General features: G+C 42.5%; 2 protein-coding genes across 3 annotated transcripts in view; one reads left to right on the forward strand and one right to left on the reverse strand.

The window, feature by feature from the left end:
• Positions 1-2,007, forward strand: part of LOC142662058 (leukocyte antigen CD37-like) — a 95,957-nt gene extending 93,950 nt beyond the window's left edge. For both annotated transcript variants that reach the window (XM_075839909.1, XM_075839908.1), the window contains one exon: positions 132-2,007. In XM_075839909.1, coding sequence (XP_075696024.1) covers positions 132-209 — 78 coding nt within the window. In that variant the 3' untranslated portion in view covers positions 210-2,007. The remainder of the gene's footprint in view (positions 1-131) is intronic.
• Positions 2,008-10,874: 8,867 nt separating this feature from the next.
• Positions 10,875-21,740, reverse strand: part of EPS8L1 (EPS8 signaling adaptor L1) — a 53,457-nt gene continuing 42,591 nt past the window's right edge. Inside the window, exons 17-21 of the mRNA XM_075838845.1 lie at positions 21,041-21,187; positions 20,000-20,111; positions 18,440-18,620; positions 16,485-16,617; positions 10,875-11,895 (exon numbers count right to left, since the gene is read on the reverse strand). Coding sequence (XP_075694960.1) covers positions 11,809-11,895; positions 16,485-16,617; positions 18,440-18,620; positions 20,000-20,111; positions 21,041-21,187 — 660 coding nt within the window. The 3' untranslated portion in view covers positions 10,875-11,808. The remainder of the gene's footprint in view (positions 11,896-16,484; positions 16,618-18,439; positions 18,621-19,999; positions 20,112-21,040; positions 21,188-21,740) is intronic.

Here is a 21,740-nt window from a genome sequence, read left to right on the forward strand (position 1 = left end):
GTTGTAGTTCCACATTAGCTGGAGAATCATTGTATATGAATTATAATAAGAAATAATATTTTTCTCTCAGATTGTGGCTTGGTGACATTGCTTTGGCTATTTCTGACATGTTGATCTTGTCTATTTCGCAGCTCTTTGTCATGACGTTGTCGATGTGTCTGTGTAGAAATCTGGACCAAAACTACAACAAGCTTGCACGCTATTCCTAGAAGACTGTTCAGCTGCCCAAGAAGGTGCGCATCCAACCACAGCCAAGAAACTGCATGTTCCCTTCAGCTTGTTAACAGCACAACTCCCCCTCCCCAGTTCGCCTTCCCTCTTCCCATTGATCTTTACCATGGATGGCCTAATTGCAAAAATTTGGGAGCTTGTGGACTTCGTTCAAGGCACCACATCATCTCTATGTGGACAGCAGGTTCTGCTCACCTTTCAATCACCACCGCCCCAAACTAGACTCTTTTTATATCTGGAATATTTAAAAGAAAACCTTACCACTTGCAGTATTTAGCCCCGAGCATGACCCGCCATGCAATACTTTGTGAGCACTTTTACTTCTCATGGGGCTTTTACTATTGTCAGGTCTCCAGGACAATAGTGACATCTAGAGGTCATTGTGTGGATAGCAAAGACATTACTTTTGATTTTATTTTTTAATTTCAAAGTTACAAGGATCAAAAGTAGATTTAACTAATGGAAATAAAAAGGAAGTACTTAAATGAATTACTATTGTAAATAGATTTACATGTGATACCTAGGTTCACATCATTATAAGTGTGTTGTTCTGTGGCTGGCTCAGTGGTTGTGATTGTTTGTTCTTTTTGCCTGTTTTATACAAATATACTTTATAATCCAAATATGGAATCTGCATTTTAGAATTCATACTGAATTCCCAAGTTCTCATGGAATGTGATATGATTGTTTGAGTCACTTTGTGTTAGACTGCCCGTACATGTAGTGGCCGTGTGGGCAAGAACCATGTAGGTTTACCACGCATTGCCTCAGTTTGCGATGCCGTTTTTGGCCACTCAGCTTGAACTGGTGAAGCACATGGTAGCAATCGCCTTAACCTGTGTAAGCGATGCAGCCAAAAACCGCCTAGCAGAACCGCAGCTGTTCGTGGTAAAACCGTATGCGGTTTTCCCTTACGGAATACAAACTATACACGACAGACATGTGTACGGGCACTGTTATACATTCCTATATGAGCCATTTAATTGCTTACCCAGGCAACCCAGCAAGTGTGACATGTGTAAGGAATTAAAGTGTACAAAAATATAAGGTTGCTGGTTATGTGTCATTTTTTTTGCCAAGATTTTCTTAACGAGAGTGGCAAAAATGTGTGAAACTGGCACATGTGAATACAGGCCTAAGAGAATTATATAAACAGCGATTCCCTAATACATAGGTATGGACATTGTCATGTGCTTTAGCAGTCGGAGGAATGTGAACAGTATTTTCAGATCACTTCCATGGCTTAGGCTAAGTTCACACTACCGTAAGTATACGTTTACCTCTCTTCCGCCAGAGGAAAAGAGGATCAAAGGATTAAACGGAAAGCAATGGTTCCGGTTGGATTACCATTGATTTTTTGCGGAAGCAAAAGTGCAGTCTGCAGAACTTTTGTTTCCATTCAAAAAAACAGAAACCTAGCGAACAGAGACAAACGGAAAGCAACTGAAACAAAAGAATTACCATTGAAATCAACCGTTGCTTTCCGTTTAATCTTTCGATCCTCTGTTCTTCTGACGGAAGAGAGGTAAACGTATACTAACGCTAGTGTGAACTTAGCCTAATAGATGTGATACCATTCATAGCAATATATGTGGGAAATGTTATTTATGCAATTCCCTAACATTTTATTCAAAGTGCCTCCAACCTGGAAATACATTTTATGACACATTTTAGTTATAATAGTTATAGCTGTCAGATGAGTTGATATGGACAAATCTGGAATATTCATGATCAATTCTTGTGTATTGCATGTGAATAAAGTTACAATCACTCATTTAGCATGTGTATTTCATAGGTGCTTTCTTTTAAAGAGCCCCTGTCAACATCACTCTGTCCTAGTCTTTATAATGTACGTTGTCTATCCTCCGCAAATATAAAGCGAAGCCACCACTAAACTCTTAGCTGCAGGCGGTCCTAAGACCGTATGAACCGGCAAAATCTGAACACACACACACTGTGAAAATGGACGTGCGTATAATAGAGGCAGCTGCTCGGGTACCCATAGGAAGGGGCTCCCAATTCAGATTGAACCCATCATCCTCTGTCATTGATGGTACACAGAACAATAAAAGGGGAAGGGCTGAGCATGTGTTGGCTCCCTCTGTCTCAGGATTTAAAGGCTATATAAACCTTTGATGGGCCATTTTTTTTTTTAATAAACAGATCAGTCAGTGTGTTTGGTGTAACTTTTTAATTAGTCTTTAGTAAAAATGTGTTTTACTTTTTTAGATACAGCTGCTCTGTATTCTCTATACAGAGCAGATGTATCTTTCACTATGACCTGAATCCATCAGTCCTGCGGACCTGATGGGTTCAGTGATAGCGGGCCCTGTGTGTCTCTGAGACGCAGGATTTACATGTCATCCATCACATCTAAGTTCATAACTAAGGCCTCATGCACACGACCGTGTTCGGTCCGTGATTAACGGATCACATGTTGGCCGCATTTCCCGGACTGAACGCAGTTCAGGGAGCCGGGCTCCTAGCATCATAGTTAGGTATGACGCTGTAAGTCACTGCCTCCCTGCGGCACTACTGTCCCGTACTGAAAACATGTTTCATTACTGGACAGTATTTCCACAGGTAGGCAGTGACACCTAGCGTCATACATAACTATGATGCTAGGAGCCCGGCTCCTTGAACTGTGTTCGGTTCGGGAAATGCGGCCGACATGCGGTCTGTATATCATGGACCGAACACGGTCATGTGCATGAGGCCTTATATGTGACAGATTAAAGGTGGATCAGAAACACGCAGGACCCGCTGACACTGAACCCGTCAGGTCCGCAGAACGGACGGATTCAGGTCATAGCAAAAGATACAGCTGCTCTGTATAGAGAATACAGAACAGTTGTATCTCCAAAAGTAAAACTAATTTTTAATAAAGACTAATTAGAAAATTACACCAAACACACTGACTGGTCTGTTTCTTAAAAAAAAAAAAAAAAAAAAAAAATGCTCCTCAAAGGTTTACATAGCCTTTAAGGTGAGTGTGACCTGGCCTTAGAAGGGGAACCCTACCTCAGAGGAGATGAGACTGAGATACTATCATCTAGCTATACAGAACAGTTTCATGTCCCCTCTGTTGGATTTCATGGACACTGATGTGGTTGGGGTCCAGTAGTTTGTCATTTACTTTTTCGTCCATTTTTTTTATACAGGATAAGTGCTTATCTTTGTCTTGTTATTGTTCATGTTACTATAGCATTTGGCTTTTGTCTACAGCTTTGGAAGCATTGTGTTTATGTTTAAATTAAAAGCCTGGGGGCCTAATAAAAGCCCCCGGTTCTGCCATCTTTGTGTCAGTATAATGATATTCTGCCATACATTAGTATGGCAGTATATCATGCAAGCGATCAAATGATTGCTAGTTTAAATCCCTTAAGGGGACTAGTAAAAAATGTTAAATACAGTTTTTTAATATATAAAAAAATAAATATATTAAAAGTTCAAAAAACCTCCCTTTTCTCATTTTCTCATAAGTGCAATGTAAAAAAAAAATAATTAACAAACTACAATTGGCTCTCAGAATGTGGCATTCGACATGCCGTTTTTACACCACGATGAAGGACATAAAAACGAAACCCAAAATACAATGGCAGAATTGCTGTTTTTTTGCCCATTTCACCCCACCAAATTTTTTTAAAGTTTCCCAGTACATTATATTGTACAAAAAATGGTGCCATGAAAAAACGACAACTCGTCCCACAAAAAAAAGCCCTCATACGGCTACATCGACAAAAAAAAAATAATAACTTATGGCTTTTGGAAGGCGGGGAGTAAATAAATGAAAAAAATAAAATTGGCCCAGATGTTAAAAACATCCTACCATTTGATTAAGGAATGGGGGCAGATGGAAGAGCGTAACAAAACGAGTGCAGGTTCAGACTACACACGGATTGTTTGCAGTCTGTTACCATGGAGAAACATAGCTCTGCACAGGGGCTGTATGTACAAAAATGTAGGATATTTTTTATCAAGTCTATTTGCAAAGTTTCTTCATTTTCTATTTTGGATACATTGGAACACTGCAAAAGTGTACATACCCCTTAAGGCCTGATTTACACAAGCATGTGCGTTTTGCGCACGCAAAAAACGCTGAGTTTTACGTGCGCAAAATGCACTTAACAGCTGCGTGTGTCATCAGTGTATGATGCGCGGCTGCGTGATTTTCGCGCAGCCGCCATCATTATGACACTCCGTTTGGATGTTTGTAAACAGAAAAGCACGTGGTGCTTTTCTGTTTACATTCAGAGTTTGACAGCTGATGCGCGAATCACACAGTTCGCACGGAAGTGCTTCCGTGCGACCTGCGTGGTTTTCACGCACCCATTGACTTCAATGGGTGCGTGATGCGCGAAAAACGCTGAAATATAGAACATGCCGTGAGTTTTACGCAGCGCACTCACGCTGCGCAAACCCACGGACTGTCTACACTGCCCCATAGCCTAATATAGGTGCGTACGACACGCGTGAAAAGCACGCGCGTCGCACACGCGTATATTACGCTCGTGTAAATGATGCCTAAAACAGTATATCTTCATCCACTTTGTTTCTTTCTTTAATAACATATGACAATAGGTTATCCACCATGCTAAATAGTAGATGTGAATAAAGATAAAATAATGCATGTGTTCTCTAGAATTACATCGAATTACATCAAGACCGATCAGCTGTTCATCCCAGAGGAGATACAGGATCAATACCTTTGGTACATATATTCTTGAGCTCAGTAATTCCAGATTTGATCTCTAAGCTGTATTTTATTCCCCACTTAAGAAGAGGGGAATAAAATACAGCCTAGAGATCAAATCTTAAATTACTGAGCTCAAGCATATATGTACCAAAGGTATTGATACTGTATCTCCTCTGGGGTGAACAGCTGATCGGTGAGGGGTTCGGTTGTCAGACCCCCACCGGTCATATACAACTGATCTATCCTATGGATAAGTCATCAGTATGAAAAAACGCCCCATGCCCAGACAACCCCTTTAACTATGGGATCCAATAAAAAAGCTCAACATTTGGTGCAAAAGCAGCATCGTGTTATGCCAGTCTCCCTATTGTACATGGAAAGCGAACAAAATGGACTTATGTTAGCAGTAAAATTCACACTTCACCCATTTGAACAGTCTGTAATGAACTGCATAGTACTTATAGTTTATCTGTATTATGGTTCAGTCTTTTGTATGTTTTCTTTTATAACAATATTAGCATGGGATTTAATAAATCATTTTCCAGTGAAAGGTCAATGTGAAATTATTAAATGATTCTCATCCAGGACTCTCATACTTTACATCTATGAGTTTATATTATTTTATCAATAAGGTTGATGATAACTTTAATTACAGATTTGGCTTAAATGAAATATTCGCATTTGCAAATTTTTTTTTTTTTAAATCCCACCGTTTTGTGTATATAGCTTCTCTCCAGGCCTATGTAAATCCATTGTTAATGACTACAAACAGCAAGGAGTAACATACAGTATGGCTTCAGGATCAGACTACACATTTTTTTTAATAACATATTAAGAAAATGATTTCTTAAGGAGCTAATGGGCTAATGGTCAAATAAAACAGGCCCACCTTTTCCAGTGATAGGTACACTTTAAGAAAACGGGCGTACATCGAGGTGAGGATGCCCCATAGCAAAGATTAAAATAGAGCCTCATGCCAGTGCTGGTTAACACCATCCCACCCCTAATTATCTAGGACAAGAGGACTTGGCTCTTGGTTGCTCATCGTCTCCTTGGGTTAACTCCCACACTCTCGTTTGCTAGCATTGTATGGCCTGCGGAGAGGGGATACCTGCATCCATCAAAATAAGCAATGCAGCCAACCTGGGCTGAGAAACAGCTCCTCGTAGGGTAACTTTTACATTAGATTTGCTGCTACGTTTTATAAAACATATCCAAAGGTCAAGCTATAGATTAATCCATTATAAGATGCAGGGCAATGAGATGTGTCAGTATATAATTATATGAGGGGCAGTAAACATACCATCAGTTTTTCATTAAATTTCTATTGAACCAGCTAATACGAAGGAATGATTTTTCCCTGACTAATAATACAAGGGATCTCTAAGGTCTAATTCACACGACCGTGTTCGGTTCGGGATATATGGTCCGCATGTCGGCAGTATTTCCCGTATTTCCAGTTATGTACGATGCCAGGGGTCACTGCCTCGCTGCGGGAAAACTGTTCCATACAGTAATCATGTTTTCAGTACGGGGCAGTATTCCCGCGGAGAGGCAGGGACACCTAGAGTTATAGAAAACAATGATGCTAGGAGCCCGGCTCCCTCAACTGTGTCCGGTCCGGGAAATGCGGCCAACATGCGGTCTGTATATCATGGACCGAACACGCTCGTGTGAATTAGGCCTAAGTTTAAAGGGCTTTTCAAGAAAAACTGCAGCTCAGTCACATGTAAATGAAGTATCAGGTCTTGACCCCCGGGGCCCTCACTAATCTGTAATCAGTAGGCATCCAACCCCCGGGACCCGCTCTAGCAAGCACCAATTTCCCTTAATTTTTTAGGCGTGGCAGCTTGCTAGCATATGTGGCTGTGCCTGGTACAGCAGCTCAGTTCCGTTTATATGAAGTATCAGTTCATGACCCCAGGACCCTCACTAGTCTAAGGATAGGCCATCAACATTTATCCTGAAAAAAAACCTTTAACAAGGTATGGATGTAGCCATCTTATCTTGACTGTGATAACTTGCTGCATCGTGATATCACACAACAAAAGCCATATAAAAGCCATTGAAAAAGTCAAGTTAAAGAGGCTCTGTGACCACATTATAAGTGCCCTATCTCCTACATAAGGAGATCGGCGCTATAATGTAGGTGACAATAATGCTTTTTATTTTAAAAAAATGATCTGTTTTAACCACTTTATTAGCGATTTTAGATTTGTTGTAACCTGTCATCTACAGCGTAATCTCACGAGATTACGCTGTGCTCTGCTGTAACTACCACAGACACATTAACGAAGTGCAGAGATTGTGAATAGACATCCTGTGAAATGTCTATTCACTGCCTAAACACTTCAGTATCGTTAATGTGTTAGTATAAGACAGCACATAGCGATCTAAAAGGATCCCTATGCGCTGCCTAAATGAATGGAGAGGAGTGCATGACGCTGATTGGTCAGCGTCATACACTCCTCTGTACAACGCTCACTTGGTCTAAAGTAAAAACACGCCCACTTGGGCATTAAGACACTCATTAGCATAAATCTAAAATGACTAATAAAGTGGTGAAAACAGATCGTTTTTTTAAAATAAAAAGCATTACTGTCACCTACATTATAGCGCCGATCTCCTTATGTAGGAGATAGGGCACTTATAATGTGGTGACAGAGCCTCTTTAAAGAGGCTCTGTCACCAGATTTTGCAGCCCCTATCTGCTATTGCAGCAGATCGGCGCTGCAATGTAGATTACAGTAACGTTTTTATTTTTAAAAAACGAGCATTTTTGGCCAAGTTATGACCATTTTCGTATTTATGCAAATGAGGCTTGCAAAAGTACAACTGGGCGTGTTGAAAAGTAAAAGTACAACTGGGCGTGTATTATGTGCGTACATCGGGGCGTGTTTACTACTTTTACTAGCTGGGCTTTCTGAAGAGAAGTATCATCCACTTCTCTTCACAACGCCCAGCTTCTGGCAGTGCAGATCTGTGACGTCACTCACAGGTCCTGCATCGTGTCGGCACCAGAGGCTACAGTTGATTCTGCAGCAGTATCAGCATTTGCAGGTAAGTAGCTACATCGACTTACCTGCAAACGCCGATGCTGCTGCAGAATCATCTGTAGCCTCTGGTGCCGATGTGTCCTCGCTCGTCTGACACGATGCAGGACCTGTGAGTGACGTCACAGCGTGATCTCTCGAGAACACGGCTGTGTCTGCACTGCCAGAAGCTGGGCGTTGTGAAGAGAAGTGGATGATACTTCTCTTCAGAAAGCCCAGCTAGTAAAAGTAGTAAACACGCCCCGATGTATGCACATAATACACGCCCAGTTGTACTTTTACTTTTCAACACGCCCAGTTGTACTTTTGCAAGCCTCATTTGCATAAATACGAAAATGGTCATAACTTGGCCAAAAATGCTCGTTTTTTAAAAATAAAAACGTTACTGTAATCTACATTGCAGCGCCGATCTGCTGCAATAGCAGATAGGGGCTGCAAAATCTGGTGACAGAGCCTCTTTAAAGAAGCTTAAGGCCTCATGCACACTTCCATCACAGTTTTCACGGCCGTTTTTCTCGGATCCGTGTGTCCGTGATTGCAACAGTGTGCTTCCCGTGTGTACTACGTGTACACTTCCATGTTTCAGTTAGCTCTGTGAGCTAAACCATCATCAGCGGCGCAAACCTTTCTGCCGGTTTGCTACAATGTATCAGTCTACAATTTCCTAGACTGGATACAATTGTATCCACTTCTCAGCTGAGATCAAGACTAGATATTTAGGCCCCATGCACACGAATGTGCTTTTGCGGCTCATTTCACCCGAAAATCCACGTGAGAATTGCGGCCCCATTCATTCCTATGAGGCCATGCACACGACCGTGGTTTTCACGGTCCGTGCATGGCCCCGGAGTCCGGACCGCAGAAAGAACGGGCAAGCCTTGTTACGGCCGTGTTTCGCGGTCCGGGCTCATTGAAAATAATGGCCGTGGCCATGTGCACGGCTCGCGATCTGCGGGCGGCTTACGGCTGTTACTCCGTGGCCGGCCGACCCGGAAATCACGGCCGTGCACAGGGCTACAGTGGTGTTCATGAGGCCTTAGGGTTTTCTGCCTCTGAATGTAAACAAGAAAGTTCTCATTTACTGATAAAACTAAAATCTTGTACATGGTGAGGATTTTTCATTATACAGTGATTAAAGGAACAGTGTCACCAAAATTTTTTTTTTCATGTCAGTTTTATGTTAGTGTTTTATTAAAAACGTTTTTATTTATTTGTGTGTTTGTGTGTTACTTTTTTCTATTTTTTCACTTTTTCTTCCCTATGGGGGCTGCCATTTTTTTTCCATTTCTGTATGTGTCTGTTAACGACACATACAGACATGGAATACGGCAGCCACAGTCCCATAGGGACTGCGAACGGGGCCCGTCCCATCCACTTCTGTGTACGCCGTCTGTGTGGGAACGGCGCATGGACTTGTGCACTTGGACCAGCGGCAGCAGACGGAGCGGACGGGCCGGAGGGAGCCGCGGCGGCAGGAGCAGGTAAGAGATTTCTATGTATGTTCGTGTTTGTGTGTGTTTACTACTGTATGTAAACCTACTACACTGTGTGTTAGCTCAAAAAATGGCGACACACAGTGTAGGAGGTTAGACCGTTCAATCCCCTCGTTTCTCCCGGCACTAGCCAGGATAAAGGAGGGGGGGATTCTCAGAGCTCACTAGAGCGAGTGCTTTTTTCCCAATTTTGCAGCAAAAAGCAATGTGGTTGCTTTACCACATGCAATGCTGCAATTTTGGGAATAGCTCCATCTAGTGACCAGCACTGGGAAATATTATAAATTAGAATCTAATTTATAATATTTCCTGACTCGTGAAAAAAATAAAAAAAATTTGAACAATGTTTAATCACCTACACACTAAATGTTTAACTAAAAAAAAAAAATACATGTTTTGCTGGCAACACATTCCCTTTAAGCTTTATTTACATATGAAAAACCGTGGCCGGTTCTACAATCACAATGGCCTAAACACCATCCAGAAAAAGAAGTCTTAGGGTATGTGCACACGTAGTGACCAAAAACGTCTGAAAATACAGAGCTGTTTTCAAGGGAAAACAGCCCCTGCTTTTCAGACGTTTTTTGAGCAACTCAGCGTTTTTCGCTGCATTTTTCGCTGCGTTTTCGCGGCGTTTTTTACGTCCGTTTTTGGAGCTGTTTTCATTGGAGTCTATGAGAAAACAGCTCCAAAAACGTCCAAAGAAGTGTCCTGCACTTCTTTTGACGAGGCTGTATTTTTACGCGTCGTCGTTTGACAGCTGTCAAACGACGACACGTAAATGACAGGTCGTCTGCACAGTACGTCGGCAAACCCATTCAAATGAATGGCCAGATGTTTGCCGACGTATTGTAGCCTTATTTTCAGACGTAAAACGAGGCATAATACGCCTCGTTTACGTCTGAAAATAGGTCGTGTGAACCCAGCCCTAGGCTTCGTTCACATCTGCGTTGGGACTCCGTTCAGGGGTTCCGTCAGAGCTTTCCATCAGGGGAACTCATAAACAGAATCCAAACTGAAACACACGGAAACCATAGGTTTCCATTTGCATCACCATTGATTTCAATGGTGACGAGTCCGGTGCAAATGGTTTCCGTTTGTCACCGCTGTTTAAGGGTTCCGTAGTTTTGACGGACTCAATACCGTAGTTGACTGCACTATTCATTCCGTCAAAATGACGGAACCCTTACACAACGGGGACAAGCGGAAACCATTTGCACCAGATCCGTCACCACTGAAATCAATGGTGATGCAAATGGAAACCTATGGTTTCCGTTTGTTTCAGTTTCTATTCTATTCATGGGTTCCCCTGTCGGAAAGGTCAGATGGAACCCATAAACGGAGTCCCGACGCAGATCTCAACGAAGCCTTATGTGGTTAATAAAACAGATGTGGTAGGTAAAGAAACTCATTGTATTATACTGCATGTCATGTTACACCCAACATACAGCATAAAGTACCAAGTAGACATTGCGATCACAGTGAAAGTATTTTTACAGAAATATATAGCCCTTTAATTTATTATTATATATTTAAATAGGTAGACAGACAGACATAACTAAATACAAATGAAAAAAATAGAAATTACAGCGCAATACATGAGATTTCTGACCCACCACTTGAGATATACGGTATATACAGGGTGGGTCAAAAATCCACCTAAATATTTGTAATGATTTTTGTAAAATGTTAAGCAAATATAAACCATGCCAGTTCTATCAGAATCAATACGTTGCTTGTCATCACAGTCTCCGAGTCCATACATACATTGCAGCTCACAGGCTTTCGTCCTATAATACCCGTACAGGTGATTTGCCCTTAGTCACCAACATGTAAAACACAGAAATTCTAAACTTTGGCAAAAACAATATTTCAAATAAGAAAAATATAACAATAGACTAAAGATTAGTAACATATATAGACTGGTAACAATAAAGATGATAATGATCTGATCACAAACCCTGAAGGAAGAAACTAGAACACTGTATTCCTGACCATAACCAAGATGAGCGAGAAGATAAGCGGGCAGAAGTGGTCACCAATATCTTGGGCTTTATAAAAATTCTTCATTCTTAGAATGTGGAAATAAGGCATAGTGCATTTGCAGAACTTCCCATCCCGTCGTTTATAAGGCATTGGCCATTTACATTTTTGGATACACAGAGGAATGGTCCTTTTTCTTCAGTAGCTCCATAAAGAAAGCTTCTCCAGAAGATGAGACTAGAGGCGTCTTTGGTAAATTCATATATTTCAGTTCATATATTATATATTTATATATTCTTTGGAAGACGTTAAATAGCATCTGTTTAAAGTCCAAGTAACCCAATAAATGCCTTCAAAGGCTGCCTTTCTCAAGTTCACTGTCCACCTTTTTCTTTTGTCTCTCCATCACAGCCTCCAGCTCTGTGATCTTTTTAGAGTCCTAAAGGAAAATCACGAAATAATGAATTGCACTTCTGTTCAAGGGTATACTTAAAAGCATTTTCAAAATGTAGCAACTTTGCTAATAGTCTTGATTTAAAAATATCTTACCGTTTTGTGTAAACAGCTCCTATGCAGACCTATGTGTCTCAATGGTTATAGACTACAAAAAAACCTGTGTATTCTGGTCCTGCAGTTATGTGACTACAGACTGTCATGAAGGAGTGATTTCAATACCAGAAGTGTATGCAATATCCTAGGATACTGTATAAGTGTAGGTTCAGCTTTAACCAGCCGTGATCACATAGGAGCAGGACAGTGGCAGACACAGACTGCAAAAGGCCCCTGTGCAGATAATGTGCCAGGGCCCCCCCCCCCCCCCCCACCCCGCAAACTTCTCATGGCCGACGGTCCGCTTTCAGCTGCATCGCTGGGTCTCCTAAGTGACCCAACAATGCAGCACTAGCAGCCGGGGCGTCACTAAGGCTGGGTTCACACACACACTATTTACGGACGTAATTTGGGCGTTTTAGCATTGAATTACATCCGAAAATGCGGCTCAAAAGCGTCGGAAAACATCTGCCCATTCATTTGAATGGGTCTTACGATGTTCTGTGCCGATGGTCATTTTTTTTTACGCGCCGCTGTCGAAAGGCGGCGCGTAAAAAACTGCCTGTCACTTCTTCAGATGTAAATGGAGCCGTTTTCCATGGACTCCATGGAAAACCAGCTTCAATTACTTCCGTAGTGGACGCAGCAAAAGACGCCTGCACATGCCATTACGGCTGAAATTACGGTGCTGTTTTCTCCTGAAAACAGCACAGTAATTTCAGCCGTAACAGACGCTGCCGTGTGAACATACCCTCAGGGCTTAAAATGTCCGGGAAATAGCCCCAATACATATGTGTCCGCCCCAAAAAAAAGTGTGTGTATAGGAGACAGCATAGCATATCTATAGCACTACGACCCTATAAACTATGGATAGGATTAGATACAGTGGCTGAGCAGACAGTATCACACATGATAGGATTAGATACAGTGGCTCAGAAGGCAGTATCACACATGATAGGATTAGATACACAGCTCAGCAGACAGTATCACACATGATAGGATTAGATACAGTGGCCCAGCAGACAGTATCACACATGATAGGATTAGATACAGTGGCTCAGCAGACAGTACCACACATGATAGGATTAGATACAGTGGCTCAGCAGACAGTACCACACATGATAGGATTAGATACAGTGGCTCAGCAGACAGTATCACACATGATAGGATTAGATACAGTGGCTCAGCAGACAGTACCACACATTATAGGATTAGATACAGTGGCTCAGCAGACAGTATCACACATGATAGGATTAGATACAGTGGCTCAGCAGACAGTATCACACATGATCGGATTAGATATAGGGCCCAGCACAGTATCATACATGATTGGATTAGATACACAGCTCAGCAGACTGTATCACACATGATAGGATTAGATACAGGGCCCAGCTCGCTGACATTGCGGCTCCAGCGCTGGACCCAGGAAAGGTAAGAATAATAATTTTGCTTCTTTATGTGTTACTGATTATTTTTGTGTGTTTGTGTTTTTTTTACAGGTTCGGTTGTTGGACTTCGGATACGAGGACTTCAATGACGGCGTTTTTTTTATTCTCAATAAAATGGTTAATGAGGGTTGTGTTTTTATTTCAATAAAAAAAATTTCTATGTGCTTGTATCTTTTTAAACTTTATTATCACCGCCTTAGTAATGGCCGCTGGCTGATTGACAACCTCCATTACTAAGGCGAGGCTTAATGTTAGCCGGTGCAGAGTCTACACTAACCCCCATTATTACCCCGGTACCCACCGCCACCAGGGGTACTGGGAAGAGCCGGGTACAAACCAGTACCCGACCAGCTGTAGTGACGGGCAGGCACCGGGGTGGCCGCAGGCTGGTAGTATTAGGCTGGGGAAGGCCAAAAACAGTGGCCCTTCCCACCCTTGTAATGCTGCCTGCTGCTGCTGTGTTGTATCTGGCTGGTTATGAAAATTGGGGGGGACCCGACATCGTTCTTTCCAATTATTTTTTAAATGACGTGGCGTCCCCCCCATTTTCATAACCAGCCAGATACAATAAAGCAGCAGCAGCCTAGCATCACCAGGGTAGGAAGGGCCACTGTATCTGGCCTTTCCCCTCCTGATAATACCAGCCTGCGGCCACCCCAGTGGCCGACCATCACTACAGATGGTCAGGTACTGGATCGTACCCGGCTCTTCCCAGCACCCCTGGTGGCGGTGGGTACCGGGGTAATAAAGGGGGTTAGTGTTAGCCTCTGCACCGGCTAACACTAAGCCCTGCCTTAGCAATGGATGCTGTCAATCAGCCGGCGGCCATTACTAAGGCGGTAGTAATATAGTTTAAAAAAAAACCACAAAGACATAGAAAAAATATTTTATTGAAATAAAAAAAAAAAACACAACCCTCATTAACCATTTTATTAATAAAAAAAAAAGCTGTCATCGAAGTAGTCCTGGAATCCGCCGTAGTCCAACGACCGAACCTGTAAGAAAACACACAAAAAATGATTAGTAACACATGTGTTAGGGTATGTGCACACACACTAATTACGTCCGGAATTGACGGACGTATTTCGGCCGCAAGTACCGGACCGAACACACTGCAGGGAGCCGGGCTCCTAGCATCATAGTTATGTACGACGCTAGGAGTCCCTGCCTCGCTGCCGGACAACTGTCCGGTACTGAAAACATGATTACAGTACAGGACAGTTGTCCCACAGCGAGGCAGGGACTCCTAGCGTCGTACATAAGTACGACGCTAGGAGCCCGGCTCCCTGCAGTGTGTTCGGTCCGGGACTTGCGGCCGAAATACATCCGTCACTTACGGACGTAATTAGTGTCTGTGCACATACCCTAAGGCTTAGATACAGGGCCCATGTGTGATACTGTCTGTGGGACCCTGTATCTAAGCCTACCACAAGGTAGGCTTAGATACAGGGTCCAGCAGACAGTAATCTTATACAGTATAAGATTACTGTGTGCTGGGGCCCTGTATCTAAACCTACAGTGTGGTAGGCTTAGATACAGGGCCCAGCAGACAGGATCACGCATGGGCCATGTATCTAAGCCTACCATGTGATTGGCTTAGATACAGGGCCCAGCAGACAGCATCACACAATCTGTGATCCTGTCTCATGGGCCCCCTAAGCCTGCTACATCGTAGGCTTAGGGGTTGTGCAGTCCCTAAACATTGATGGCCTATCCTCAGGATAGGCCATCAATAGCTGATGTGTCGCCCGGGACCCGCAAATCAGCTGTTTTGAAGGGGCCGCAGCACTCGTACGAGAGCTGCTTCCCCTTCATTTCACTACTCGCCCACACTGTGAATCGCCGAAACCGATTCACAGTGTGACCGGAATGAAGTGACAGGAATGAAGGGGAGCAGCTCTCGTACGAGTGCTGCGGCCCCTTCAAAACAGCTGATTGGCGGGTCCCAGGAGTCGGACCCCGCCAGTCAGGGCTATCTTACCTTCCTCTTCGGCCGCGGCGGGAGTTCTGTAGTCTCGATGCTGTGCGCGGCGGCATAGCGCTGTGACGTCATGCGCTGCGCACAGCGCCTGACGTCAGGACCTCCGCTGCGATCCGGAACCAGGAAGGTAAGTAAAGTATGTTACTATAGTAACAGGGGCCCGCGGCCCGAGTTACTATAGTAACTTTTTATTGATGTGGTGCGGGGGGCCGTGGGCCCCCCTGGCTTCGGGGCCCGGTCGCAATTGCGACCGCTGCGACCCCTATAGCTACGCCAGTGGTCCACGGGCCTCTGTCTCAGTCCTCAGCATCGCGCAGCTGAGAACTGAGTCGGCCAGCAGAGGAACGGGCCCCCTTCCCACGCGGGGCCCTTGTGCAGCTGCACCGGCTGCACATGCGGTATGTCCGCCCCTGGAGCAGGACAAACCAGTAATAATAACAGCATATAACCTCTGAAGTGACATTACTAAGGATTTGCTGGCTTCTACATTGATAGTCTGTATAGTAAATGCAACAGGCGCTATGTAGAATATGCTGAAAGCTATAGTGATCATCGAGGCCAGCCATGGCCATTTTTACCGTGTCAGTGCCATTGGGAATACCACCTATTCTATGACACTGTTTAGATCAGTGGTCTCCACTGTGTGGCTCTCCAACTAATGCAAAATTCCAATTCCAGCGTGCTTTATTGCTGCGAGTTGTAGTTTTTACAAAAGTTGGAGAGTTCAAGGCTGGGGCCACTGGTTTAGATCCGTAATATACGGTAAATAAGGGATCTGGTGAATTGGTTGATAACTTCATATATGGTTATGCTATAGGTTATGCTATAGGTTAGGCTGCTACAGAGGCTCCGTTTGGAGCTACCGTCACAAATTCCATCATATTTTATGCAGAAATAGTGCTGTATGCAGCCCTATCTTTCTTGTCAAAACAACAGACACCATGACAGACCCCATTATAATTCAATAGGGTCTGTCGAGTGCCAGTGGTATCCGTCATATGACGGATCCGCCTTGGTTTCCATTGTAAATTTGTGTGTGTAATTTCATACCTCAAGAAGAGCCTTCTGCACCATGACCTGGCTGTATACTCTAGCGCCTTCTTCATGGCTCACAGCTCTAAACTCGTCTTTTCTGAGAGAAAACAACTGAGCTCCATTTAACACTCCGAGGGAATTCACAGTCCTAAAATAGCAATAGAAAGGATCATTATTAGCATCAAGATTTTACAGTATGTAGATATATTCATGTTTTGTAATCGGCTGTTTATTTCAATAGGTGCCATGTAATACTAAATTTGTACTGCAGCTTCGTCCACCCACTGCCTCTCCCGGCAATAGCAGCTGATTGCCAGGGCTTTAGCAAGCCAGGTTAGTGACAGTCTGCTGGTCACCAGGGTGGGCGGCTGCATTCTGAAAGGGGGTTGTCCATATTTAATTTTGGCTTTTATTAGCAGCGAAGATTATTCTTAGTGTCCTGCTGTTCCAATATCTAAAGATTAAAAATGCCTGATGGACATAGAAGCAGATAAGAAACTGTTGGCAGATCCTTAAAAAGCATCTCACATAGCTAACCTACTGCGTGCTGATGAGTAGCAACAGATCTGTCTACAGATTAATGTCTCTGGTTAGCTAATACCTTCTGCCAGGACTATGACATTGATGGCCTGTCTGAAACGCGTAGGCACCCGCCTCTCCCCTTCAACTAGCCATATGGACTTTGAATCAACACAGATTGTCTATTTTTAACACCCCTTGTCGTTAATAAAACTCGGAAGAAGTTTCCAATTTTAACAGATTTTCCTGGTCTCAGCGCTGGATACTTTCTCACTTCTTATTGCTTTATTGATGGCCTGTCCTTAGAATAGGCAATCAATCTTTGATCAGTGGGGGTCTGACTTCCTTGATCCCCACTGATCAGCACAATATAGGGGTTGCGGCGTTCCTACACGTGCTGCGTCTATTTTGTTGTATATGTGGGCACAGCAGCTGTTCTGTTTGAGTGGGTTTGCCTGCTACTGCAGCTAGTCCCATTCAAGTGGGCCCCCACCTTTCCAATATTGATGTACTATGTTAAGGATGTTCCGGAGGAACCCATTTAAAGGGGTATCCCAGCATAAGCATTTATAACACAACTGCAGGATATGCCATAAATGTCTGATTTGTAGGGTTGAACATCTGGGACCATCACCTATTGGGTAGAGGGGGATTCCCTGACCTGCTTTTTGCAGTACACGTCAACAGGGTGTGTCAACCTCTCTTCTGCATCTCCCCCTCTTAGTGGCTGCCGCCGCCGACCTCCCTGTTCTGCACAGTGGGGTCCCAGATGTGGGTCAACTATCAGACAAGTGTCTTTGGCATGAATACCCCTTTAAAGCCTCTCTTCGAGTAGGACATTGACTTACATTGTAAGAAGATTATTTTCTTGTGGAGAAATTCAATTTGCATATATTTCCCACTGCCACTTCAGACATGTCTGTTTTAGTAAATAATTGCATGCCCCATGAAATAACGATTCCATTGCCTCTATCCTCATTACTCAGTTCTGTGCCGTTCCTCTGTTATTCCTCCTAGACATTTATAAATAAATTGACAACTGAGTGTTACCAGTTGGGGGCGTGTCCCTACACAGTCTCACACTGTCCAATCAGTGCTGAAAGTGTCATTGTGTAGGGACACGCCCCTTTGACAAGGGAAATGTTAACGCTTAGTTGTCAATTTGCTCATAAGTTTCTTGGAGGAATAACAAAGGAACAACAAGAGGTAGAGTACTAAGAAAAGGTGCTTTAAAATTTTAATTTCATAGTTAGAGAATACAAGAATTTACTAAAATAGACATATTAGGAGAGCTGACATGTCCTCTTTAACTTCTTGATACCTCTCATAGAGCAACATTATTAAGCCCTTCAGTATAATAAATGATTAGAAAACAAGTCATGCCAACTCCTGGTGACATATAAACAAGACTTACAAATTATATGAGGGTCAGACCTAAGGTGAAGACTTACAGTGTGTTAAAGCCTTTGGCCCGGAGCCAAGCAGAGACCTGTGGGGGGCTGGATTCATCAGTCAGTGGAATGGAGGTATCTGACATCTTCTGTATATTTAGGCTCTTCTGAGGCGCTGTCCGGCCATTTGCCAGTCTGAGCAGCAATTCTTCATTCATACTGTTTATTCTGTCAAATTTTTCTGAGGAAACATTCAAGTAGAAAATACAATTGACAACTTATATTATCACTGAAATCAACGTGTGGGTTCCTCAAAGAAACAAGTAGTATCACAGAGTGGGAACTCTTCATAAAACATAACCTTTATTCATTATTCAGATTAAAATACTCTAGGTAATTCTTTTGAATACAAATATCCCTGATACAACCAGGATTGAAGCAATAAGCAATCCACACTTATCACCGGGAGTATCCAGAAAATTACATCTAGGTGGCGTGGTACCATACACCACCTATGGACAAACTCCAGGGTTACAAACATTTCTCTCACACACAATTAGTGTCATTTCTAAGCACCAAATATTGCATAAAATAATCACAACATTAACGCTTCATAACCGTCCCAACGCGTTTCCCCAACCTAGTTGGTTCATCAGGGGACAGTACTGGACAATGTGTGTAATTGGAGACCTATAAAGGTATATATACATATATAATAAATATTTGCTTGTATCGGCACATTTGTGCCAGATTACAACTGACGAATCCTGGGAGTAAAGATGACAATTGGTTCAGGAAGGAACAGGTGGATGAAGATGATCCATTTTACATAACATGCTGGTATGTAGAAGCTGTAGATGGAGGCTTGGCATTCCACATAGTCTGTCATGACTTCCTGGCCTCATCTTTACTCCCAGGAGTCGTTAGTTGTAATCTGGTACAAATGTACCGATACAAGCAACTATTTATTATATATGTATATATACCTTTTAAAGATTTCCAATTACACACATTGTCCAGTATTGTCCCCTGATCAACTAACTAGGTTGGGGAAACGTGTTGGGACAGTTATGAAGTGTCAGTGTTGTGGTCATGGTATGCAGTATTTGGTGCTTAGAAATTTCACTAATTGTGTGATAACATATTTGTATCCCTGGAGTTTATCCATAGGAAGTGCGCGCCATCTAGATGTAATTTTCTGGATACTCCCGGTGATAATTGTGGATTGCTTATTTAATTCAATCCTGGTTGTGTCAGGGGTATTTGTATTTAAAAGAATTACCTAGAGTATTTTAATCGAAATAATTTACATAGTTACATAGTTTGTACAGATGAAAAAAGACACATGTCCATCAAGTTCAACCAAGGGACGGGAAAGGGGAGGTAAAAAATTTCTACACATTGGAGCTAAGATTTTTTTGTTCTAGGAAATGATCTAAGCCTTTTTTAAAGCCATCTACTGTCCCTTCTGTGATGGCTCCTGCGGTAGGCTATTCCATAGATTCACTGTTCTCACAGTAAAGAAGGCTTGTCGCCTCTGCAGGTTGAACCTTTATTTTTCCCGATAAAATTTTGGTCATCTACATAAAAAGTCGCTGAATGTAAAGTTTCAATTCCCACCTTGTCGGCCAATAGTCTGTTCTGGATGTTGGTTGTCTACTGTATCCCACTGCCCTGGGTGGTTAAGACTTGATTTTGATGGCTTTTTGGGAGGTGTTGGTGGTTGTGACTTCTGGAAGAAAGAGTAAAAATTTGTTCATTTCATGTGTTAAAACATTTTCGGAATGAATAGAACAGGTCTGCAATTGAATGTTATCGTAGTATCACAATGAGATTATGACTTAAAAAGGATCTGTCACTAGTTTATTAATTCCCTTTCTCCTATGCTGCTGGTAACTACAGTCTAATTTTTTTTCAAAAACTTTTATTATTTGCAAAGTTATGAGCATATTTCTAAATATGCTAATTTGGCTATAATAGCCAAATGGGAGGTGAGTTTTTCTTTTCACTCTGGGCGGTGTAATGTTTTCTGTATGACGCTGTCCAAGCAGCGTCATACAGTTCTCTTCCTCCCAGCCTAGAAACACAGTGTGATCGTATAGTATATAGTATACAGCTTCCATTCTCCAACTGTGTTTTAAACTGGTGATGTCTCCGGTTTTTTTACAGCTAGAACTGTGATCCTAGTGCCATATGAAAGTTTTGAATCTCATCTTTCATATGCCATTAGAACCACAGCCTGAGATATGGCTATTTGAAGCGATCCCCCGTTCCTCCAGTCTCAGTCTCTCACACTGTGTGAAGCAGCTTCATGCTGATAGGACAGCATCAGAGGCTGTGAGGAGACTCCACCACAGGAGAATTGCTGCTGTTGACACCCACTTGTCTAGTATAGCCTTATTTGCATATTTAGAAAAAAAGTTCATAACTTTTAAAATAATAAACTTTTTGGGACACAATTTTCACTAGCATTATCGGTGTGACAGCGCCTATTAGATGAGGTAAGAGATAGGGCATTACTAAACTAGTGACAGAGCTTTTTTTAAATGGACACCTAATAGGGACACAGTTGTAAACAGCCATTAAGATCAGGAGCAGCTGCCTCTATTGTCACTCAACGGGAAATTCAGAAAATTCACAAATTCAGAAAATTCAGCATACCTTTACTGGACTCCCGGGTGGGACACCATTTTCTTTTGCTTTGTTGAGTTCTGCTGCAGTGATTGGAAGCAGTATATTGTAAGGTACGTAACCAACCTGTCCAAAGCGATTCTGCACCTTCCACCACTTCTTAGAATCATCCAAAACCTAAAAGGAGTGGAAAAATTAGACATACTTAGGTTGTTTAGAAGATTTATACAATGCTGTGATATTTATAGTGAATGAACATTAAAGTGAACGTCAAGCTTTTAACATCATGTCGCTTTTTATGTCTAACATACTGTGCTGTCTAGTTTCTTAATATACTTTTTACAGTGGAGTAAGCTTTGCTTTTCTTATATAGTGCTCCAATTCCCCTGCACAGGCAGAGATTTTAAAGATAGCATGCTGACTGCCTGCAGCTGTCACTAGAGGGAGCTGAAGAGCTTACTGCATACAGTGTTGTTATTATTGAGTCCAATGTATAAACAGTAAGCAGCAAGCTCAAAAGCTCCCCCTAATGGCGGCTGCAGGCAGACAGAATTTTTATAATTTAACTGTTAACGTCTATGAAAGGGATTTGGAACTTTGTATCAGAAAGGCAAAGCTCAGATTGCTATATAGAAATATGAAGAAATTAATCAATACAGAATTTTGGACTTATAGATTAATAAAAATAAAATGTTGTTTAAGGGTGGACATTCACTCCATAACACACTAC

The sequence above is a fragment of the Rhinoderma darwinii genome, chromosome 10 (assembly GCF_050947455.1).
Source record: "Rhinoderma darwinii isolate aRhiDar2 chromosome 10, aRhiDar2.hap1, whole genome shotgun sequence".
Classification (NCBI taxonomy): Eukaryota; Metazoa; Chordata; class Amphibia; order Anura; family Rhinodermatidae; genus Rhinoderma; species Rhinoderma darwinii.